Here is a 24012-nt window from a genome sequence, read left to right on the forward strand (position 1 = left end):
GGGGGATCCCGGTCCTGCTGGCCTCCCAGGGAAGGATGGTCCCCCTGGATTGAGAGGCTTCCCTGGAGAGCGAGGTCTCCCCGGCCCCATTGTGAGTACAGGCTGCTTCTCCCTGGAGCTGGAGAATTCCCGGCTGCTCCAGCTGTCCACCTCCCCAGGCTGACTTTGCTTTCCTCCCTCCAGGGATCTCCAGGGCTGAAAGGCAACGAAGGTCCCCCAGGTCCCCCAGGCCCAGCCGTGAGTATCCCTGTCCTTGCAGGCAGCACCATTCCCAAGCTTGGCAGGGCCAGGCCAGGGTTAGTCACAGCTCCAGCCTTTATCCCGGTTTTCCTGACTTCCCTGCGTGTTCCTTTCTTTTACAAGCCCTGCGTGTAACAGCTCAGTCGTTTTGTGGGGTCAGCTGTGGGCGTACGTGACAGGCTGGGGGAACTGCAGGGGTTCAGGACATCCAGGATTTTTGCTTCCAATCCACCTGCTTTCCCTCTGGAAGTTGTCTCCACTTGAGATCCCTGCTCAGGGCCGCCCTCCTGGAAGGAAACATTCATCATCCAACCCTCCCTGCTGGCTGTGAAGTGGCTCAAGCTCTTGTTCCAAGCTGTTTATGTGTCCCCAGGAACTGAGGTCTTTACACCAATCCAGCCCTTCCAGGGATTTTAATTCAAATCCAGCCCTTCAAGATATTTTAATTAAAAAAAAAAAAAAAACATCTGCAGGGCCCCTTAGGCTGGTGGTACCAGCTCTTCACGTGGCAGTTATCCCATCAAACGTGCACAAACATGGATGAAGAGCTTGGATTTCTCTCTGTCTGGGCATGGGTGAAGTTTGATACTGCAATTAAATCTCCTTTTCTCCTCCTCCTCCCAACAGGGCTCTCCTGGGGAGCGTGGCCCTGCAGGATCAGCTGGCCCTATAGGATTGCCAGGGAGACCTGGCCCTCAGGGACCTCCAGGACCTGCAGGTGAAAAAGGAGCTCCAGTAAGTACCAGGATGGAGATGAAAAATTGAGATGTGCACAGTAGGGAGCTGAGTGTGGAACCAGTCCTTGTGGAGATTGAAATTGTAAAAAAAAAAATAAAGGATTCAATTGGAAAGAAATTCATTTAGAAGGGAATGTTCTCATCTTGAGCACATCAAACCACTGAATGTCAGCTCAAGGGACATCCCTGTCAGGCTGTGACCCCGGGGACAGACATCCTCAGGCAATGAGAAGGCCTGGGGGCTGAAAAGGTGACACAGCCCGTGTCACCTGCTGGTGACAAACAGCCAAAGGCCAGGCCTGTGGGCAGAGAACTGAGCCAGCTCCATCAGCAGGAGGAGCCAGAGGTGGCTTTGGTGATGTCAGGCTGCTCTGGTGGTGGTTGATAGAGATCAGAAGTGTTTATCAGCCATGCTTTTTGGTTTGTTAGAAACTCCAGCAGCTGATCCGCAGGTGAGAATTTCCTGTGAATTAGTTTTAGGAACATCTGTCCTGCTGAGTACCTACACCATGTGTCAGTCAGGGCAGGGATGAATTGACAATTTATGTGGCATCTAATTTATTTAGAGGAGAGCACCCAGGATTCAGATGCAATTCAATCATGGACGAGGAAACTGGAAAATATTCACTCTTCAGTTCCTGTAAACAACCAAATTGGATTGAAAACTCCTGTTCGAAGGAGTACAAGTAGATGTTGACACAGAGATTGTTTTATTCTCTTCAGGTGGTTTTATTTGTCCAGAATCTCAGGATGGGCCTCCTGAGAACCCCCCTTGGTTGGGGGTCAGCCAGGGAGGGAGCAGCAGAGAGTGCTGGGGCAGCCAGGACCAGAATCAGCAAAAACTGGCTCGTGGGAGTAAAAATTACTTGGGGTCTTGTTTGTCATCCAGGCAGAGATGGCAGAGGGTTCCGATTAAATCAGATTATGTTGCTGTAGCAGTGAAATTGCAGCTGTGATCTGGGTATTCACTGCTTACATTTGCTTGTTCTTTTCATTATCCCTCAAGACAGAAGTTTTGCTTCATTTCAGACAAGGAGCACAGATGAAATATCAGCTGGAAGCAGCTCTGCTGTTCCTGCCCATCCAGCCAGGAGTCATTAGCAGCTGGATAAAACCTTAATGGGCTCGGCTGGAGAGCTCTGAGTGTGACCTGCCTGTTTTTCTGCTTCCAGGGAGAGAAAGGTCCCCAGGGACCGGCTGGCCGGGATGGCATCCAGGGCCCCGTGGGACTGCCGGGTCCAGCAGGTCCTGTGGGACCTCCTGGAGAGGATGGAGACAAGGTGGGGACAGCTCCTGCTGCTGGGGTCACTCTGGCAAGGAACTGGGCACCCTTTCCACCCTGGTGCATCCCACGGTTGGGTGGGATGTGCTGCTGGAGGATTTTGGTGGAAATCACAGTCCTGTGGGATGAGCAGCAGCAAATGGGGCTCTGTGTGCTCTCCCAGCTACAAAATTCCCTGAAATCCAGTTTACCTCCCCCAAAACCTGTAGCAGATGCCCAGCCTCTCCAAATTAATTCCCTCTCTCATTAAGCCCCTCTGGAGTGGAGGATTCCCAGGAATCATCAGCTGGGACAAATCCCTTGTGGCTGCTCAAAGGGCCTGCAAGGTGCAGCTTCGTGCATGGAGTGGCAGCTGAGGAATTGTGGGGTGGGAAAGGGTTTGGTTGCACCTGGAGTGGCCAAATCTCTGGAATTATTCAGCCCACTCACCCATTCAGGCCCTGGGGGATTTGGGATGAGGATGCAGACACAGAGAGCTGCTGCTGGGATGCTGAGGTGTGGAAGTGGTGATGGGTTAATGTTGTCCCTTGGTTCCTGGCAGGGAGAGATCGGGGAGCCTGGACAGAAGGGCAGCAAAGGTGACAAGGGGGAGCAGGTGAGTGGAGGGGACTCTGCTGTAGCTGCTTCTGTGTGTGACTTGCTGGAAATAGAAATTAAATTTATATCATTTTCTAATGTTGATTCATCTTCTCTGCTTCGTCAAATACCCACATGATGTAAAAAAAAAAAGAGTGAGAGCCTCAAGTGGGAGCCTCCAGCTCCCAGGAACACTGAGATATTTCCACATCACCCACTTAGCTTGGAAATATCTGTGAAACACGAGCAGTGTTGCCATCAAAGTTGGGTCTTTGGCTGAAGTTCTCTTTCTGATTTAGTTGAAGATGTCTCTGCTCATGACAGAGGGGCAGACCTGGAGATTTTTAAAGGTCCCTTCCAACCCAAACCATCCTGTAATTCTGTGGTAATTCCAGTTCCACACCCTTTTTGTGCTGCCCAGAGCACAAAATTACCCAGGAGTTAGGGCTGAGTGCTGACCTTGCTTTGCTGCAGCAGAAATGTGTCTGGAGGAGTCTGCTCTCCACTGGCACCTGGGCTGAGGAATGCTGGTGTGCCCATGGAGACCTGACCCTGTTCTCCAGCTCTCTGTTGGGAATTAATGCAGTATTAATGGAGATTGTATTGAAAGAATTCACCTTTTCCAGGTGAATTTGTCACTCTGCTCCTAACAGACATTTCCTTTTTTTGTGACAGGGTCCCCCAGGCCCCACTGGTCCCCAGGGCCCAATTGGTCAGCCTGGCCCAGCTGTGAGTATTGCTCCCTATTAACAGAAATCCCTTTTTTTTCACCCCCAAAAGCCTCCTGGGAAGCACTGAGGTGATTCCTGCCTGGCGCTGCTGCTGCCCAACACGAGCAGGGGGTGGTGGGATGGGGTCTGTGTCCTGTGTCCTCTGTCCTGAGCTGAGCAGACCCTGTCCTTGTAGGGAGCTGATGGAGAGCCCGGGCCCCGAGGACAGCAAGGACTCTTTGGTCAGAAAGGTGATGAAGGACCCCGAGGTTTCCCCGGCCCCCCTGGCCCCGTGGGCTTGCAGGTAATTTACAGCAAGCAGGGATGAGAGCTGGGGCTCACCTGAGATGCTCACAGCTAAAATTCATCCTCTGCACCTCCACAGGGCCTGCCTGGACCGCCTGGGGAGAAGGGAGAAACGGGCGACGTTGGGCAGATGGTAAGGGGCGTCCTATTTCTTATTTCCTCACTGATATTGCTCTGAGAAACCCATCTGAAATTTGTCCTCCTTTCCTTTCAGGGCCCACCAGGCCCACCAGGACCCAGAGGTCCATCTGGGCCACCAGGAGCAGATGGTCCACAGGGTCCTCCTGGAGGAATAGGAAACCCTGGTGCAGTAGGAGAGAAGGTAAAGCAGGAGTTTGCTGCAGCACTCGTGCAGTGGCTTCACTGTGCCAGCAGAAAACTCATTCCCCCTGCAGAAATGTGAATATTTCCATCTTCTTTTTCCACGTGCAGGGTGAACCTGGGGAATCTGGCGAGCCTGGTCTCCCTGGGGAAGTTGGCCTGCCGGTAAGTGCCCCCTGGAAAAATCCACACATGGATGTTCTGGAGAGGTGTGGATGGGGATGGGACAGCAGCAGGGACTGAGCCAGCCCTGTCCCGGATTTGGTATTGATGACACATTGCCACGTTGCTGGGTATTTATAGGATCACGTTTAGTCACCAAATCTGGGCTGCCCACGACTGAACACCACCATGAACACCACTCAGTCCTTGTGGGAAGGGACTGTTAAATCATGTCCTTGTGTTTGGAGACACAAATAGAGCTTCTTGCTCAGAATTGATTAAAGGATGATTGGAGATCAGTATGGTTTGGGGTTTTTTTCCTTGATGATAAAAGTTTATTTGCTTTTACAGGGCCCTAAAGGTGAAAGAGGTGAAAAGGGGGAAGCAGGTCCCTCTGGTGCTGCTGGCCCACCTGGCCCCAAAGGCCCACCAGGTGATGATGGCCCCAAAGGCAGCCCTGTGAGTACCCCCTCAGTCTTTCCTTGCCTTGGCAACAGGGATTTCTGCATGAAAAGATGTTCCCAGAGACATCTGTGGAAATTTAAACTAATTTCCTAAACATGGAATTGTTCCTCTGGTGATCCATGATCTCAGCCCCCTTCTTTAGGGTGCTGATGAGGGAAAGACCCTGCTGTACCATATTTCCCAGAAATACTGGAATTATCAGTGCTAGCAGGAATCTCAACCCATGCAGAGGAGCTGCAGTAGGGTCACTTGGTGTTTATGGCTTTCCAAGGTCTTCTGCACCAGAGCAGAGCTTCCAAAATAGGATCAAGGAGATCTGTTGGATCTGGGAGCTGTACCTGCACACCCAGCTCCCTGCTGCTGCTGATTTCTGCAGCTCTGGTGGAGCCAGGGGAGCTCTGCTGGTTTTACCAGGGGACAATGGTACAGGGTTTGTCTTTCAGGCTCCTCTGATGCCTGAAATTCATGATGAGATAAGACAAGATGGCACAAAGAAGCAGAGGAGGCAGGGGAGTTTAGTCATCCCTCCTAACAGATGGGATTTGGGATATCTGTGATGGGTTGCAGGCTGCTCCTGAAATCATGTGAAGCACCCGACAGACATTGCACGGGGAAGAACGGTGAAGTGTTTCAGTCATTAAATGCTCTGAGAGGCTCCTCCTGTGCAAAATGTCACACATTTGCAAAAGCAAAACTTTCCAATCTGCACATTCCCAAAGCTGGGAGGATTCTGCTGTCGCCCAGCCGAAGGATTTCTGAAAGACTGGGATGGAAGTCCCAGCGTTGCCTTTGGAGCTCTGGTAGTCAGGATGCAGATCTGGACTGGCTGGGACAGGGTGCAAACTCTGCAGCTGCAAAGATGGGTTGTGCTTGTAGAAATTGGGATTTTACTCCATAGGGTGGCTCCCCATGTTGTCACTGGTGCTCTCCAGGTGCCACATCCCTGACTTGGGAATATTCTTCTCTCTTTGCAGGGTCCAGTTGGTTTCCCTGGTGACCCTGGTCCTCCTGGAGAGCCTGGCCCAGCTGTAAGTGTTGGTCTCACAGAGCTTCCTCCTCCTGGGGGTGAAACTCAACTGGTGCTGCTCACTCCCAGCAGCTCCCCTGGAATTTCCTCTGCTCAGAACATCCTACAAACACCTCCTTGTTCCTTTTTCCCTCCTTTTTAGGGTCAAGACGGTCCCCCTGGTGACAAAGGTGATGATGGTGAACCTGGACAGACTGTGAGTACCTGGAGAGATGAGAGCTGTTCACCACAGTGCCCATGGCTCTCTGTCAGCTCCAGGGACAGTGAGCCTCTCATTCCCACCAGAATTTCCCAGTGGGAATTGCCCATTGAGGATCTCATTCCCTCCTGTGTCATCCCTCCATGAATCCCTCCATGGATCCATCCCTCATCCATCCCTCATCCATCCGTCCATGCATCCATGCATCCATCCATCCATCCATCCATCATCCATCCATCCATCCATGGATGGGGCCACTCATGGTTTGTTTCCCTCCCCTCTCTCCCTGCAGGGTTCCCCTGGGCCCACGGGAGAACCAGGCCCCTCTGGACCCCCTGGAAAACGGGTGAGTTGGCTTTTTTTGGGGCAGATTTTCCAAAAAGCACTTCCATTCCCTTTTTAAAACTCATGGTCTTACTAAGCCTGTGTAAATACTGTGTAAAATACGTGATAATTCAAGAAAATGAAATGATGCACCATCCACAGCCGTTGGAAATTGATGGGAAGCTGCCAGGCAAATCTGATGGATTTTTTTTTTTTAAGATGTTAACAGCCTAAAGAAAATCTAAGGATGAGGTACTCCTGCTCTTCCTGCCTTGCTGGATTCATTTAGCAAAGAGCTCATTTAAAAAGCTTTTCAGGGATATTTGTCTCCATTTTGTCTCCTTCCCTGAGGCTGGAGTGTTGCTTTGCCAAATTCCAAGGGACCGGTGCAGATCAGCAGGATCTAATTGTGTTTTCCATCTATTTTGGGCTTTCTTTAGGGCCCTCCTGGTCCAGCTGGTCCTGAAGGAAGGCAAGGAGAGAAAGGAGCCAAGGTAAGAGCTGAATGGAATTTCACTTGTGCTATATCCTTGATATTCCAAGAGAATCTCCCTCTGCCAAGGCAGGGAGTTGATTTTGCTGCATGTTACAGCAAATTAGTCTGAATTTTGGGCCACTGGCCTCAAATTGAGTTTATGTTTCAGCCCTTAACAAGCTCTGTGGAGATAATTAGGGCTTGGTAAGGTCAGGGGAATGTTTTCCCTCGTTTGAAACCTCCAAGTGCTATATTTGGCAATTTAATGTGCTGTAAATAATGGGGTGTGCAGAGCCCCGTGTCCTTTCCCAGAGCAAACACGGCATTAATGGGCTGGGATTGTTTGGGTGGGAGTGCTGGGGAAATGGAGATGGGATTGGAAATTACAGATCCCGTTGTGGCAGCACGGGGGAGGGAGGATGGGAGGTGGGATGGGCGTCCCTGAACCCAGGAGAGCTCAGAGCCAAAGGGTGGAATTCAGGCAAGGCTGGAAACGGAAGGAGTTTGGAGTTTGGAGAGTGGAGGAAGCAGCAGGAAAATCAAGGAGCAGAAAGTTTTGTGTGCTCTGCATGGATCTGCATCCACTCCATGCCATCCTGGCACTCTCTCACTAAATCATCTGACATCCCAACACAAATTCAACGTCCTGCCTCTTCATCCAGGGGGAAGCTGGTTTGGAAGGACCTCCTGGGAAGACTGGGCCCATTGGTCCCCAAGGTGCTCCAGGGAAGCCTGGCCCTGATGGCCTTCGTGGGATTCCTGGTCCAGTTGTGAGTATTTCCAGCCTGAGAAAGCTCAGGTTTGTTCCTGTACCCCACCTGGCTGGAAGATGCCCTTTCCCAGTGTTCTGTCCGTGCTGGAATTCCTGACAGAAGATAAAATCTATTTCATGGGAATAATGAACTGGGGAATATCACCTCCCACATGTTTCATTTGAGGCTTGGGTCTTCAGCCACTGTCCAGGAGTGATTTTCCACAAAATCCCTTTTCCAGCAGCAATTTGAACATGGAAGGGAACATAAATGCTTTTGCTTTTGCCATCTATGAAAAGCCAGGACAAACGTTCCCTGGCACAGGTGAATAATCAGAATATTCCCAGCTGGGAGCACTGCTGTCACTGGGAATGAGGAAATTGCACTTTTTTACAGGGTGAACAAGGTCTCCCGGGATCCCCTGGCCCAGATGGTCCTCCAGGCCCAATGGTATGTCCAGAGCATCCAATTCCAGGAGCTTTTGAGCAGGATTAATGAGTGTGACATGAATTAATTCTGGTTTTTTTTCCCTGTGTCCCAAAGGGCCCTCCGGGTTTGCCTGGTCTGAAAGGAGACTCTGGTCCTAAAGGGGAGAAGGTGAGAACCCACACAGGATCCCATTGCCTGATCCCTGGTGGAGTTTGAGGGACAAATGGCACTGCAGAGGGGTCCTGCAGCTGGCAGGACAAGGCCACCAGCCCCAGGGACAGCTTTAGAGGAGAGCTGGTGCACTCTGAGTGTGCCCCAAGGAGCTGAGCTGTGGTTGAGCGTGGAGGTGCAGAGCCCTGACCCATTTTTGGGGTGATTCTCCACTCTATAAACTTTTCTATCATATATATATTTATATAACCCCAAGGAATGAGCAGCTGCTCCAGTGCAGAGGTTCTTTCTATATTTGTAGCATTTTCTGCTGTAAAAAAATCTCCTATTTTTGTCCACTCTGCCACTTGCACGTGTCGGGGATTGTTACAAACTCACCACACTCAGATATTTGTGGCTGGATCTAGAAATGTCTTTGCTCTCTCTCCAGTCAGAAATCCTAATTAACATCTGCTGTTTTGCCCCAGGGTCACCCAGGTTTAATTGGTCTTATTGGACCTCCAGGAGAACAAGGAGAAAAGGGTGACAGAGGTCTCCCAGGCCCCCAGGGCTCAGCAGGACCCAAAGGAGAGCAGGTAAATATTCCCTAAAACCTGCCTGGAATGTGCTTTGGAGCATTGCACCCTCAAGGAGGGGCAGCATAGCAGAGATGGGCAACGCTGGCAGGAGCTCCTTGGCAGTTTTTGAGGGATATTTTCTGTATTAATGTGTTTTATTCTATGTGTGAAACATGGATCTGCTCCAAAATGACCCATTTTAGTGGGAAGCAGAATCTCAAGGGTCCTATGAAAGAGCTGAATAGACTTGGAAGGATGGTACCATTAAATATTTATCTGAAGGGCTGATTTTTAAAAGTATGAACCTAAATGATATAGGAAATTCCTTGTCCATGCTCTAAAAACCAGGTAAAGCTCCAGATTGGACTGGAATCCCCCCAAAACTTGGTGCTCACCTGTGAGCAGGGGTTGGGTGTGTAATTTTAGGCCAGAATTGCAGATCAGTGTTATTTTCTGTTATCTTTTAGGGTATCACAGGTCCCTCTGGACCCATCGGACCTCCAGGGCCCCCAGGATTACCGGTAGGTGACAACAAAAAACCTTGGAATTTCCTGGGAGCTGCAGAGACCCCCAGGAGCCACTTTGGTGCTCCCAGGAATGCCCAGCACAGCCCTGGCTGTAGGAGGATGGCTTTTGGGTTGTTTTTTTTTATTTTTTTTTCAGCTGAGCCCTTTAAAAACTCTTGGATGAGTTCCAGGAATGCTGGAAGTGATGTGGGAGATCAGGGAAATTGCCCCACCTTGTTTCCCTTCCCCTTTCTTTTGGAATATCCACAATCCCACAGGGATTTCTTGCCCTTTTTTGTTGATTTTTATCCCTTTTTATCACCCTGGCGTGCCCAGCTGGATGTCCTGAGCACAGGGCTGGGCTCAGCCCCACATTCCAGGAATCACCCAGAATTTTCCCCAGTCCCCACTGGGGCAGGAGTGTGGAGCTCTGCCACCAAAGCTTTTTGTCTGTTGGCAAATAAAAGCTGAAGTGGAGGTGGGAAATGGAAATAGAAAGGGGAGTAAATTTTTTTAAATTCCCTTTATGAACTCTCTGCTTGGAGATGAGCTGACTCCTTTCTGTATTTGTCTCTCCACAGGGTCCACCTGGTCCCAAAGGTGCTAAAGGCTCATCAGTGAGTACGGGCACAGCTGAAGGAGGAGGCTGAGGGGTTTTTATTGAGTGCAGGACACGCTGGGAGTCCCCTCATCAACAAAATTAATGCAATTAGCAGAGAGGATTTAGCAAACTCTGCCTTTTCAGGCTGCCTAACCCCAGGAATGATAACTGGGGAAGGTTTCTGTGCCACCACTGCACTTCCCTGAAGAGCAGAGCAGCAGAGATCACAAGGAGCAATCCAGTGCTGAGTCCTGAGGAGAAAAGCTGCTGCTGGAGGGTGGAGGGGATTAAAAATAGCCCGTGAAAAGAGGGAGGTGGGGAGCTGGAAAGTGAAGAACTCGGTGAGAAATGAGACTCTGGAGCTTCGTGGTGCAGACCTGCTGAGCAGGCAGCTAAAAATTCCTCTTTTGGGCAACTTCTTAGTGTCTTTTAGCCATCCAGAATTCGATGTTTTATTAATTTGAAGATTTTATTTGACTTGCAGAACTGTTGGATTGGTTGGGAGAGTTAAAGATTTTATGCATTCCGTAGGAAGCATAAGAAAAATCTGACTGTAACTCCAAATGTTTGATCTTTTCTTTCACCTGAACACCAAAAATAACCAAAAATACAATTTTCTTGGGAAGTGGGTACAGGGAGACACCTCTTGTGTGCCTGAAGGGACAAAAATGAACTTTTATTAATTAAAATAATATTTGGGATGTGATCAAAGTAACCAGGTGAATTCTCCTGAGTGACTCCTGATTTTCCCTTTATTTCCATCCAGGGTCCCACAGGTCCAAAAGGTGAATCAGGTCTTCCTGGGCCCCCAGGACCTCCTGTAAGTAGAACCCATAAGGTGAAGCATGAAACGAGGTTCAGACTTTGTGGGTGCTGGAATTTGGGAAGCAGAAAAATCTCTGGGCAAAAATTCCTTGCTAATCCTAGCAATGGGCTGGAATCTCTTGGAGACACTGGGGGTGAAAGGATGGGAAGAGAAGAAAATTAATGGGAAGAGGGCAAGGGAAGGTGGAAAATGTTGAAGCCAGAGGTTTGGTCAGCACCACCCACGGTTGTTTTCCATGTCCAGTGTGTATTTTGGGATGTTGCTGCTTTGTCCATCTCTCATGTCCTTTTCCCAATGGAATAAGAAGTTGTGTCTTTTTTTTTTTTTTTTTCCCAAAAATCAGGGTCCTCCTGGAGAAGTCATCCAGCCCCTGCCCATCCAGGCTGCCAAGAGGACCAGGAGGAACATTGATGCCAGCCAGCTGCTGGATGATGGCAATGCTGACAACTACATGGACTATGCTGATGGCATGGAGGAGATTTTTGGCTCCCTGAACTCCCTGAAACTGGAAATCGAGCAGATGAAGCATCCCTTGGGCACTCAGCACAACCCAGCACGCACCTGCAAGGACCTGCAGCTCTGCCACCCTGATTTCCCAGATGGTGTGTCCCAGGATAGAGGGGATGGAGGGAATTCTGTCTCCAGATGAATGCAGAAGTGAGGGTTGGAAGAGCAGGAATTTGGGGAGTCCATGGGGGATGTGGCTGGTGGAGAAGGAATATGTAGATCTGGATTGGATATCATTGGATAGCCCTTCCAGCTGAAATGTTCTGTTCTAAAAATGGGGATATGGGATGAAAAACCTTCTTCAGCTGGCACCAGAGCATGACCAGTTTCCAAAAGCTACATAAAAATAATAACCCATGAGAGGTGAAACATCCCAGGTGAGGAGGTTGCTGAAGTGACCTCTGAGCTGATCCTTTCTTCCCTTCTCTTCCCTCATCCAGGTGAATACTGGGTTGATCCCAACCAAGGGTGTTCCAGGGACTCTTTCAAAGTTTACTGTAATTTCACAGCTGGTGGAGAGACCTGCATCTTCCCTGATAAGAAATCTGAAGGAGTAAGTGCTCACCACCTTTGCTTTCCCCTCTGTCCTGGTGATAGATGGTTTCCTGATATCAATATTCACAGACAGCCAATTGCACAGCAGCAAGGAAGGATCAAAGATCCAGAATGTTCTTTTGTTACACAGCATTACCTTCTGAAATAATACGGAATGTGTTGACAAAGAGAAAATCAGATTTAAACTGTGATTTGGGACAAACCTCTGAAGGTTTCCCAGGCATAATAAATGCTAAAACCTTAATTTTTTGGACTTTGCTGTCCAAGGCAGGGCTGTGTGTTGGTGCAGGAAGTGGGAGCTCTGTTTAACTCATTCCCTCCCACAGCCCTGCTCCACTGCCTGCATGCCCAAGCACCACTGATTCCCATCTCCTCCCTGTGTCTCCAGGCAGGGCAGATAAATGTTTACCTCCTGTCATTTTTCCTGCTGTTCCCTGTGGGTAAATGATCCTAAATGATTGCAGGCAGGCTCAGAGCTCTCCCAGGCACCGCTGCACGAGGTTGATGCACTTATTTGTGTGATGATGCTCTTAGCTCAGCCCTGCCCATCATTTCTGTCCTCTATCCCTGCACTCTGTTTTCCAGAGCTGCCTGGGGACCAGCTGTGGCCCTGGCCAAGCAGAAACACAACAACTCAGCCTGGGGGAGCCGTGCCAGTGTCACAGTTGTGCTCCAGCTGTGACAAAGCCGAGCTGTTCTCCTGCTGCATTTCATCCACCAGAAATGTGTGTCAGCACAGCGCAAAGCACACGCCACATAAATCCTCCCTGAGTTTTTCCTGGGGCTGTTTAAAGAGGAGATGGATTTCCTCTTCCTTTGCATCAGTGAACTGTGTTTTTCCTCAAAATCTGACAGCTCAAAAAGCAGAGTCTGGCCATGATCATGCAGGGGCCTGAGCTCCTGCTGTGCTGGTTCACTGAGGGGATCTGTGGAGCTGCAGCACTCCTCAAATACAAATTTCATGCTGGGATCCATAAGAAAAAACTTCTCCCATCCAGAGGGATGCACCACCTCAGCCCTGGGTGGTGGCTCTTTGCATCCCTTTGAATGGAAGAAGTTTTTCCTTATGCATCCCAGTTTTTTTCTTATGGATCCTGCGTGGGTTTGTGGTGAGCCACAGCAGAGTTTCAGCCGTGGCTGCTCTCAGCTCATCCCTCCCCCAGCACAAGTGCTGGGATTTGCTCTGCAGGTGACATCCTGCAAGGGGAAGGACAGTCCCAGTCACCTGCAGCTGGGCTGCTGCTTTTGGAGAGGGTTCCAGCACAAATGAGGGCGTTGTGGGAGGCTGAGGGAGCTGCCACGCTCCTCCCTTGTGCTCTGACTCAGCTGCTGAGCTGGGGCTGCCTTGAGGATGCTCTGCTGGCTGATTCCTTGGTCAGGTCACCCCTGTTCAGGCCACTCTGGGTCCCTGGAGCTCCATGCTGTGTGTCCAGCACCTCAGGCAGGCAGAGGCTTTTCCTTAATCACATCCTTTGCCTTTCCCAGCCCTGCAGCACCTGGATTTGGCATTAGAGAGGCACCAGGCTTATCCAGCACCAGCACTGCCCTCCACACGAAGATCAATGCACCTTTTCCCATCCATGCTTCCTTTTTCCCTCTCTGTCTTTCTCTTTAATTTTCCTGCCACTGCTGGATTTGCATCCCAAGTTCCTAGGAGGCAGAGACAGCCCTTAGCAAAGGAGGCTGGTGCCAGAGCAGCACCACTCCATCTCCTCTGCTTCACAGCCACCTCCTGCTCTCATTACTGATGTATAAAGATTGAAAAAAAAGAAAAATTTAAAGCAAGTTGGACAGTTTCAATAAGACATGCAGACTCTGGAATGAAAGCAACCTTTTTAATTTTGATTTTTTTTTTTTTTTCTTTCTCTCTTCCCTCCTTGCTGTCCACAAACTAGGCTAGAATTACTTCCTGGCCCAAGGAAAACCCAGGCTCGTGGTTCAGTGAATTCAAGCGCGGTAAACTGGTAAGATGCATCCTGGTGCTCGCTGTTTCCTTTAACCCCCTGTCATATTTTACAGAGTAAAATGGCTCGTTGGCCCAAAGAACAGCCTTCCACATGGTATAGTCAATACAAGCGGGGGTCCTTGGTAAGTGGCTAACCCTGGCCCTCAATCAGAGCTTGTCACCTGCTTCGGTGTGGCCGCGCTGCCCTCTGCATGCCCGACTAACCCCCGCAGGCACCGGGAGTGTTTAAGGTGGAACGCTGAGAGAGACCCCAAACCCACCGGGGGGCTTGGGCCAGTCTGCCTGGCTGGGAACTGGGAATTGGGAATTGGGAACTGGGAACTGGGAACTGAGCTTTGGCACTCAGGGTGTGTCCTGGGGAGTCTGAGGCAGGTTTGTCTGCACGGAGCCCTGCAGGAGAGCTGCATCCCAAAGGGAATTCTCCATCCCAAAGGGAGAGCTGCATCCCACGGGGAAAGCTGCATCCCACAGGGAATGCTGCATCCCACAGGGAATTCTCCATCCCAAAGGGAGAGCTGCATCCCACAGGGAATTCTGCATCCCAAAGGAAATGCTGCATTCCACAGGGAGTGCTGCATCCCAAAGGGAATTCTGCATCCCACAGGGAGTGCTGCATCCCACGGGGAATGCTGCATCCCACGAGGAATGCTGCGTCCCAGAGGGAGATCTCAATCACAGAGGGAGTGCTCCATCCCGCGGGGAATTCTCCATCCCATGGGGAATTCTCCATCCCAAAGGGAGAGCTGCATCCCACAGGGAGATCTCCATCCCAGAGGGAGTGCTGCATCCCACGGGGAATTCTCCATCCCACGGGGAATTCTCCATCCCAAAGGGAGAGCTGCATCCCACGGGGAAAGCTGCATCCCACAGGGAGAGCTGCATCCCACAGAGAATTCTGCATCCCACAGAGAATTCTGCATCCCATGGGGAATTCTGCATCCCACAGGGAGAGCTCCATCCCACAGGGAGAGCTGTTGCTGTCTCCTCCTCAGCCCCCATTTTGGGTGTCCCCATTTTGGGTGTCCCCCAGCAGTGCAGCCTTACCCCAAGAGCTGAGAGGTCCCTAAATGCTGCTCCAGCCCCGAGCTGGCACCCAGAGCATGGAGCTGCTCACCTCTGGCCTCTCTGGGACAGGTTTGCCCCAGAGGGTGGATTTTGTTCCCCATGTGGAGATGAACCACTCTGGGAACTCCCCAGAGCTTGGGAGAACCAAAGTCATTTATTTAAAGGAAGATTTCCAGCCCAGCTTAGTGGAAAGGAATTTAACTGAGTCACAATTAAGGATTTTTTTCCATGGGGGAAGAGCTGTTTTAAGGTCAGACAAGGCGTGATGTCAGCAAGGCATAAACCAGGAAAAGCTCTGGTTTCTTACCTTGTCACAGGACATGCACATTTTGGGGAGGTCATTCCCACAGAGGCCCAGTGCTGGGCAGGGATGTCACATTTGTGTCTCAAGCCCCAGAACTGTCCCCCTGGCACATCAGTTCCTGTAGAATTAGCACGGAACAAGCTCAGTCAAACCAGGAGAATGTGGGAACAGGCAAATATTCCATGGATCCAACCAGCCTGCCCAGGGCCAGGAGATGCTGTGTCCCACTGAGTTGTCCCCTCCCCAGGGCAGGGGGTTCCTGCAGTGCCCCAACTTCCACCTTAAAGGGCAAACAACCCAAGCCCTGCGTTGTTTCCCGACGTTTGCCACATTCCATCGCCACTAAAACACATTTTGCTCTGATTCTGCCCTCGAGGAGGACACGGCTTCTGGGGCTTCTCTGCATCATCAAATCAGGCTGCAAAGCCCAGGCTTCAGCCTCCTGGCTCCTCGGAGGGCAGCACTCATAGCTTAATTACAGAGCACTTCATCAGTTCATGTTCCAAGTACCTCCACTTCTCCATCTCCCCTGCTTCTCTTTTTCCCAGCTCTGTTAGAGGCTCAGTTGCCAGCCTAGAGCATAGGGCTTATTCTTTTTTAGATAAAAACATTTCTGGTGCTACTTGGAGCTCTTTGTTCCATCTTTTTGTGTTGTCATTTTCCTGCCTATTTTTTTTTTTTTTTCACCTGTCCTGCTTTTTCTATTTGGAAAAATAAAAAAGCCACCAGTATGTGGAAGACCTATCTAAGCAAACCACAAAACAGTCCAACATCCAGGCCATCAAAGTTTTATTTTTTTTATTTATTTAAGATTAGCTCTAATTTTGCCTCGCTCAGTACTTGGAACCATGACATTGGCAAATTGAGGAGACATTTGTGGGTCCAAAATCAGCTGAAATTTGTGTGCAGATGGGCAGAATCAAAAAGGCGTTTGAGTTCCCCTCTGGGTGTAACCCTGCTCCTGTTACTCCATGGAAAAGGTCCTGGTGCCTTGGGGAGCCCCAAAGCTGAGGGAAGATTTCCAACGCTGCCAAGGGCTCCATATAAATCCTGGGACTGCACAGCTGGGCAGATGCTGCCTTTCTTCTGGAGACACCTGAAGTAAGAGGGATGCAGTAAATATGAAATACAACCAAACCAGCTGGGTTTGATGCTCCCACAGCATCATTAATCAACGCTGCAGAGCCCTCGGAGCCAATTCCTTACCTTTCCTCAGGATGCAGCCAAGCTGTGTTTAGAGGGATGAGAGGCTTGCAAATGTTTTCTCTGTGCGTCTTACACACAATTCCCAGCAGCTCTGGCAAGGCCTGCTTCCCATCCCATCCCATCCCATCCCATCCCAGCCACAGGACACCTGCCAGCACAGAGAAAAGAGGAAAGGATTGGATTTTCCCCAACTGAGCAAACATCGTGCACAAAAGCAGCTCCTGGTGGCTCCACTTGGAAATCTGGGACAGGGCTTCACAAAATCTGCACAGGCTGCACAACAAAAGACCCCTTAAAAGGCAATCAGGCTGTAAAACAAGGGTTGGTTTGAAATAAAACCAAATAAGATAAGGTCCTACAGCTCAGTAGTGCCACACTGGGTGTGTGACAAGCCCTTGGCATTTTTTGTCCCCTTCCTTCCACGTGCTGGTGGCTTTCTGGTGGCTCCTCCTGGCATGCGTGGCTCTCTCCTGGTCAGTCACATTTAACTCTCAGGAGGACAGCGCAGCAGCATCCTGACAACCGGTTGGTATCTTTGTTTATTTGGATTATCTCTTTTAATTCAGTGGTTTATTGTGGTTACCAATCTCTTCTACCGTTTGCAGCCTGCACCACAGCTCGAGGGTTCGTGGTACCTGGAGGAAATCCACGCTGGTTGGGTGCCTGTGTTTGGTTCCCAGTTGTTTCTAAAGAAACCCTCAGTCCATCCAGGGCAGTAGTTTGGAGATGTCACCTCAAGCACAGCCACTTCATACCTGCAAAATCTCATTTTGTGGGCCGTGAAAGTCCCACAAAATCCTGAATCCCCCAAGTGCTGAGATTGGGTTTCAATTTTTTTTTTTTTTTTTGTAGGAATACATTCTCCTGCATGGGAGAAAAAGGAGCCTGGAGGGCTGAATGGAGCAAATCCCAGTGTGCAAGACTGGGATTCACAATCTGTGTTCACAACAGGGCAGCAAATCCATTTTCCTTTTCCCTGAGCAGAGCTTTTCCAACCAGGGCAGTGCCCAGTCCTCAACAGCAGGGCCAGCATTGCTGCAGATGCAATGCAAAGATTGCTTCAAACCCGAAGAAAAGGAATGGGGAATAGCCCAGGGTGTGCAGAGCAAAACACCCCCAGCAGCCAGAAATTTGTGTCAGACAGGACAGGAAAATACAGCCCTGAACCCTCACAGAAATTCGCCTTCTCTTCAAGAGCTGGAGAAATAAGCTCAATATTGGCTTAACCTTGAGACAGATCCCCAAATTTCCACCCTCTTGCAACCAGGGCTGAAATCCCCTTGTCTTTGTTTCCCTCTGCCCTCTTCAGATTTAAATTTTTTGCTCACAACCTCACCCCATCCAGCAGGAGAACAAAAAGTTCCTGAGCGAGCAAAGCAGCATCTCTGGTGGCCCTGGTGTCCCTCAGAGCAGTGTCTGTGGTGGCCCTGGTGTCCCTCAGAGCAGTGTGGTGACACTGGTGTCCCTCAGAGCCCTCAGGTCAAGAGCAGTGTCTGTGGTGGCACTGGTGTCCCTCAGGAACAGTGTGTGCTGGTGACACTGGTGTCCCTCAGAGCAGTGTCTGTGGTGGCCCTGGTGTCCCTCAGAGCCCTCAGGTCAAGAGCAGTGTCTGTGGTGGCACTGGTGTCCCTCAGAGCAGTGTGGTGACACTGGTGTCCCTCAGGAACAGTGTGTGCTGGTGGCACTGGTGTCCCTCAGGAGCAGTGTGTGACACTGGTGTCCCTCAGAGCAGTGTCTGTGGTGGCACTGGTGTCCCTCAGGAACAGTGTGTGCTGGTGACACTGGTGTCCCTCAGAGCAATGTCTGTGGTGGCCCTGGTGTCCCTCAGAGCAGTGTGGTGGCCCTGGTGTCCCTCAGAGCAGTGTGGTGGCACTGGTGTCCTTTAGGAACAGTGTGTGCTGGTGACACTGGTGTCCCTCAGAGCAGTGTCTGTGGTGACACTGGTGTCCCTCAGAGCAATGTCTCTGCTGGTGACACTGATGTCCCTCAGAGCAGTGTCTGTGGTGACACTGGTGTCCCTCAGAGCCCCCAGCTCAGGAGCAGTGTCTGTGCTGGTGGCACTGGTGTCCCTCAGAGCCCCTGGCTGTGTTTCCCTGTCCCTCACTGCCCGGCGTTGTCCCTTCTCCCCCTCTCCCAGCTCTCCTACGTGGACTCGGACGGGAACCCCATCGGGGTGGTGCAGATGACCTTCCTGCGTCTCCTGAGCGCCTCGGCCCGCCAGAACATCACCTACAACTGCTACCAGTCGGTGGCCTGGCACGATGCCACCACCAACAGCTACGACAAGGCCATCCGCTTCCTGGGCTCCAACGACGAGGAGATGTCCTACGACAACAACCCCTACATCCGAGCGGCCCTCGACGGCTGCGCGGTACGTGGGGGCTCCCGGCCTTGGGGACACCCTGGGGACACCTTGGGGACACCTTGGGGACACCTCTGTCCCCTCCCCTGCTTGGCCAGCACCATCTTCCCCAGAGCAGATCACCCTCAAATTCACGGTCCTTGGGGTTGTCCTTAACGCGGGAGGCATCGACGTGTTCCTCTCTAAGTTGGAAATAAATGATTCCATGGGAATCCGTGATCCTGCTCGAAGCCAGGGGAAGCTGCAGCACCTCCAGGAGTCCAATTAATCTGATTAATATCTGCCTAAAAGTGCTGCTTGCTTTTAAAAGCCTCCCTGTGCTTTTGTTCTCACCCGATTCCTCACGGGGGGAGAGGTGAGCAATGGGTTGGAAATTTGTAGGGTTTAAATCTTTGTAACTTCTTCCAAAAATTCTTAGAGGCAAAGCAGGAAGGTTTGGTTGGAGTTTTTGTTCTTGGAGGCCCAGGAAGGTTCTGGGCTGTGCTGCTCATGGGGTGCACAATCACAGCTACAGTTTCCAAAGGTGCCTCACCTCCTCCCTTTCCTTCTAACTCCTCTTGGATGCTTGATTTGGGTTTAAACTCTGAAAATTCTGTCCTCAGGAGATAAAAATTTGGCAAAACAGGTGCTGTCTGCATTTATTTTGAGCCCCAGCTTGCTGGTGTAAAAACATGCATAATTCCCACCCTCTGGAACTGCAGCACTTGGAGCCCACGGGATAGAAAGATTGAGATGTTTGACAGAAAAAGCTCCTCTTATAATTTAAGATTGAAATGCTTCTGTTCTGGCACAAACAGATTTTTTTTACTGATGGAGCAATGAGGAAAATCATATTAGAACTTTTAACACATTCCTGGAGAGGGAAAGGGCATCCAGCCCCCTTCTGGAAACACTCAGGAGAAATTTATCCTCAAGTTTTTTGTGTCTCCTGCAGACATAATGTTGTTGGGAAAAAGAGCCTTCTCCTTCCTTCCCCTTCTGAATCTCAGGGTTGCTGGAGGACCACGTCTTTCAGGTTTTAAAGTGGATGAGCCTCCTGAAAACCTCTACCTTTTGGGCAGATAAATTGGATTAATCTGCTACCCTGGCAGATCGTGCTGCCCAAAGTACAGGCGGGATATTTGAGATTTATTTATTTACTTAAAGGAGTTTGGGGTTTACAATTGATTCTCTACATTAAAGATTATTTCAGTCTGACTCTTAGACCCATAAAAAGCCCTTTAGGAATTTAGAGAACTCCACCAGGAGTTTAGGGGTGCTTTTACGTCTTTTTTGGGAGTGAGTGCTATAACCCATCCAATTGCTGGGCTGTGCTGGGTTAATGGTTGGACTCGATGATCCTAAAGGTCTTTTCCATCCTAAATGATTCAGGATTGAGGAATACAGGAATTGTGGAGATGAGGTTGGGCTGCCCCACACGGTGTTGCCCCAAAGGTCCTGCTGTAGTGGGGAGGCTGCTGAAGCCAGAGGAGCTCCAGGGCTGATGTTCTTCCCATAATTTGAATATGTTTTTCCTGAACTTCCAGCCCTTTCTCGTAGCTGTGCTCCATCCAGCCTGTTCTCCCGAGCCACACAAATCACAGGGAAAGGTAGAGCCCAAAGCTGCTCCATAAATTCTCTTGTTTGTGCAGCTTTGTACACCCTCAGGGGGTACTTCTGCTCCTCTAATAATTATTTATATTTTGGAAGGAACTCTGTGGCCACCACGGCATGATAAAAAGACAGCAGCACCTTGTGAATTCCACCAAACTTTAAATGTGATCTTTTCACTAATATATTCAAATTAAATTGCTACCATTTGCCCAACAAGCCAGGTGTGTCCTGGGGGAGGGAAAACAACCCTTCCACAGCCACAGTTTTTCCAGGTTCCCATTCCAGCTTGGAAATGTGCTAGAGCAGAGTTAGAGTGTCATGATCTGCTTCTGCTCCAAGATCTGGGCATCTCCCGAGGGTTTTTCAGCACATGTGTTAAACGTCCAAATAAATTTGTTTGGGTGGTGGTGACTCCAATTTGGGTCTAAGGATACCCAGGAAAAATCAACACCACATTCCCAGCAGAGTGGTGGTTATTCAATTGTGCTGATGTTGGTTTGGAGGCATCCTCAGAGCTCCTCTTTCCTTCATTCCAGGCAAGGAAGGGCTACCAGAAAACCATCCTGGAAATCAACACGCCCAAAGTGGAGCAGGTCCCCATAGTCGACATCATGTTCAATGACTTCGGAGAAGCGGCACAGAAATTTGGATTCGAGGTGGGACCAGCTTGCTTCCTGGGCTAAAAGAGCCACCTGAACCTAGTCTCCAAATGAGCAACCTCGTAACCTCATTGCGCCATTTAATTAAAAACAAAAAAAGAGAAAAAAGAAAAAAAAACGGAGAAAAAAAAGAATTCCTCGTCACGTGCACGGTCTGAAACTGGACAGCGATGGGTTATTATTTTTTTTTTCCTCCCTCCCACCTATTTTGTTGTGCCCCTGGTTTTGCCCCCAGCCCCTCTGTGCCCCCTCAGCCATTCCCAGGATGGATATGGAATCTCATGACCAACAGCCACACACGGAGACCTGGCCCTGTCCCTGCTGCCACCGCTGCTGCCCCGTGGCCACCGAGCTGAGCCCACCTCCAGCAAACTCCTCCTGCCTCCTCCTCTTCTTCTTCTCGCCAGGAAGCGTTTGTTTGTTCCTAAGGAAAAAATAAAATGGAAAAAACTTGAAATTCCTCGTGTCCAGCTCGATGTTGAAGTCCCGGCAGTCCTGGATCTGAAGCTCCTCAGAGGGGTTTTGTTGCCTTCCACGAGGTTTGGATCAGCTCCAGCAAGGAGATGCCACAGCCAATTCCAGAATTTTCCGTGTTTCCTGCGCTGAGTTTGCCTCATTCCACGTTTCCCAAAGTGCTGACTCAAGGTCACACTGGGCATCTCCTTGCCGTGTCTTAAAGGTGCTTCTATTTTTGTATGTTTGTGAGTAAATGTTTGTGTCGTATTTTATTTCAAATATGTTGGAATGTTTCCGCCTTCAAACCATGCAAGTGACCTTGTCTGTATTAAAGCCAGCCCATCCCAGCCGAGCTTCCAGCTGGGAATGAAGACAGCAGCTCCTGTCCCCACTTCTGCCTCTTCCCAGCCCCAAAATGGGATCTGGAGCCTTGGAATTATCCCCAGGATCAGCTGCAAACCAGCCCCCTGAGCCACAGATGCCTTTTGCAATGATTCCTTTCAAAATGAGGAAATTAAAGCCACTTTTTAACAAATTCCCTACAAATCCCCTGATCTAAAAGCAGGATCTGCATTGAGTCTCTGCCTTTTCATCCACTTGCTTAGTATTTTAAATTAATTCTCCTTTTTTTCTTTCAGCATTCCTTTAAAATGATAAGAATTAAACCTGAATCCATTCCCAGTGGCGGATCCCAGTGGCAGGGGAAATCCATTTGTCCTCTCTGAATATCAAGAATAAAAATAAAAACCAAAAAAAAAAAAGGAAGAAAAAAAAAAGGTGCTTTTTATAGTTATTTTTACATATCTCTGTGGTGCTATCTGATAATTTTAACACAACACTGGGGATACCCTGCCACTGGCCAATCTCCCACTTGGCTTTTTAGGCACTTTCAGGCAGATTTTGACTGCTGATAAATGCATGGCACCTTCTTATCTCTTCTGTCCAAATCCTGCTCCTCTCCTTCCTTGGATGTAGAAAAAAGCATTAAATGTCCTTACAATTTTTTAAATTATTATTATTATTATTGTTGTTATTATTTTGGTTTTCCCAAGGATATCCATGTCTTTTCCCGGTTGGAAGCAGAGCAGATTGTCCTCAGTGGCTGAACCTTTGTGGTGCTAATTTATGTTAATGTTGGGTGTCCTGAAGCCGTGGGGGTGCTGCCCGCCCAGCAATCTGGGGAATTTGCAATTTTCCTGCTCTTCCCACTTTTATTTTTATTTTTTTTTATTCCTTCCACGGCTCACGACGTGCTGACACCCTCTTCTTTTCCCATTTATTTTGCCTCCTTGCCCATTTTCCTTCTTCAGGTCTCTCAGCTGGAAAATAACTGTTGCAAGGTGGGGTTCTTTTTGTAAATTATTATTATTATTCTTCAGCTCAAGGGGGATTTTTCACCACCAAGGAAAAGACATCACATTTACTGTGAAAAAAGCCTATATATGATGTTTTTTCTCCCCTCCTGCCCAAACTGAGAGCAGCAGCATCCGAGGAAGGGAGGCAAAGCCGTGCTGGAGGGAGCGGCGATGCCAGCGGTGCTTTTTGGAGGAGCCGTGTCCATCCCTCTCCCTTCTTCTCCTGTGCTCTCTCCCACTCAAGGGAAATAAATTTAAATAAATCCCAAAAGGTGCTACCCTAAAAACTGCAGACTCCGGGCAGCAGAGCAGTGAAAAGGAATTTAGGATAATAAATAAGGAATTCAGCTTCTCGGTCACCTTGGCAACAGCGGGAAGGGCAGGAAAGGTTGCACATCCCAGCAAAGCCATATCCTGATATTTCTGATATTTGTCCACACCTGTGTGTCTGCCCAGGTCATGGGATTCTGTTCTCAATTTTCTCATCAAGGGAGCTTCTTTTTTTTTTTTTTTTTTCCTTTGATTTCTCTGCTTGAAGAAGAAGAAAGAAAAAAGAATAAAAATTTCCTCTGTTGAATTCCACAGTGTTGTAATTGTACTGAGCTCCCAACTGTTCCGATCCCCCCCAGACCACTTAGCTACGGTATATTGCAATAAAATTACTACTTGTATTTGCAGACCTTCTTTTTGTGTAATTTTATTTCCCTCCTCCCCTTAATATATATTGACTTGAACAAATGTTGATAAGAAAAATAAAACCTATGGAAAAAAAAAAAAAAACCCAACTTTTAGTACATAAGGCCCTTTTTAAAATATAGTGTCAAATGCCGTATTGTACATTTCTTCAAAGTCCAATAAACATGTCATAAAATTTAAGTGTAATGCCCATAAGAGCTATTTTTAAATATTTTAAACCTGTGTAATAAAGGAATAAATGTAATAGATTTTTTTTTCAATAAATCAAGTTTACTGTTCCACCTAAACCCCCGTGATGTTGAATCTCTTCTTGGAGTTGATTGCAGTGGGATTTCCTCAGGACCCCCCTGCCCTGTGGAGCTTGGAAAGTTCATCAGAGGAGCAGTGGAAGTGCTTAGAGGTAAATAAATACTGTAAAATACAATCCAAACCCATCATGGGGAGAAATCCTAAGCCTGGAATTGTTTCTTTGTTGGGTTTTGTCTTTTTTTCCTCAGTGAGAAATTCCAGTGCAAAAATCCAACCCGGTTTTGGTGGCTGGGATGTGGAGGAGAAGATTATGTGGCCACCAGCTCTTCACCTTCTCCACAGTAGCAGAAAAGTCACCAGAGGAGTTTTTCTG

At 49.2% G+C, this 24012-nt stretch overlaps 1 protein-coding gene and 1 long non-coding RNA gene across 3 annotated transcripts in view; one reads left to right on the top strand and one right to left on the bottom strand.

The window, feature by feature from the left end:
- Positions 1 to 23677, top strand: part of COL5A1 (collagen type V alpha 1 chain) — a 134722-nt gene extending 111045 nt beyond the window's left edge. The window contains exons 40-66 of one of the 2 annotated variants that reach the window (XM_021543582.3): positions 2 to 91; positions 184 to 237; positions 868 to 975; positions 2150 to 2257; positions 2801 to 2854; positions 3511 to 3564; positions 3742 to 3849; positions 3931 to 3984; positions 4066 to 4173; positions 4284 to 4337; positions 4686 to 4793; positions 5774 to 5827; positions 5969 to 6022; positions 6318 to 6371; positions 6790 to 6843; positions 7487 to 7594; positions 7973 to 8026; positions 8120 to 8173; positions 8644 to 8751; positions 9201 to 9254; positions 9821 to 9856; positions 10607 to 10660; positions 11010 to 11268; positions 11614 to 11726; positions 13624 to 13692; positions 18407 to 18640; positions 20761 to 23677. In XM_021543582.3, coding sequence (XP_021399257.1) covers positions 2 to 91; positions 184 to 237; positions 868 to 975; positions 2150 to 2257; positions 2801 to 2854; positions 3511 to 3564; positions 3742 to 3849; positions 3931 to 3984; positions 4066 to 4173; positions 4284 to 4337; positions 4686 to 4793; positions 5774 to 5827; positions 5969 to 6022; positions 6318 to 6371; positions 6790 to 6843; positions 7487 to 7594; positions 7973 to 8026; positions 8120 to 8173; positions 8644 to 8751; positions 9201 to 9254; positions 9821 to 9856; positions 10607 to 10660; positions 11010 to 11268; positions 11614 to 11726; positions 13624 to 13692; positions 18407 to 18640; positions 20761 to 20907 — 2406 coding nt within the window. In that variant the 3' untranslated portion in view covers positions 20908 to 23677. Of the gene's footprint in view, position 1; positions 92 to 183; positions 238 to 867; positions 976 to 2149; positions 2258 to 2800; positions 2855 to 3510; positions 3565 to 3741; positions 3850 to 3930; positions 3985 to 4065; positions 4174 to 4283; positions 4338 to 4685; positions 4794 to 5773; positions 5828 to 5968; positions 6023 to 6317; positions 6372 to 6789; positions 6844 to 7486; positions 7595 to 7972; positions 8027 to 8119; positions 8174 to 8643; positions 8752 to 9200; positions 9255 to 9820; positions 9857 to 10606; positions 10661 to 11009; positions 11269 to 11613; positions 11727 to 13623; positions 13693 to 13747; positions 13817 to 18406; positions 18641 to 20760 lie in introns of both variants that reach the window. The other variant, XM_021543583.3, reaches the window with a different exon arrangement.
- LOC116184207 (uncharacterized) lies at positions 16059 to 22315 on the bottom strand. The gene is made up of 3 exons (XR_004148963.1): positions 22265 to 22315; positions 21246 to 21307; positions 16059 to 16159 (listed from the first exon to the last, which is right to left on the bottom strand). It is a non-coding gene; the product is annotated as an uncharacterized LOC116184207 (long non-coding RNA).
- Positions 23678 to 24012: the final 335 nt, after the last annotated feature.

Source organism: Lonchura striata, chromosome 22, assembly GCF_046129695.1.
Source record: "Lonchura striata isolate bLonStr1 chromosome 22, bLonStr1.mat, whole genome shotgun sequence".
NCBI lineage: Eukaryota > Metazoa > Chordata > Aves > Passeriformes > Estrildidae > Lonchura > Lonchura striata.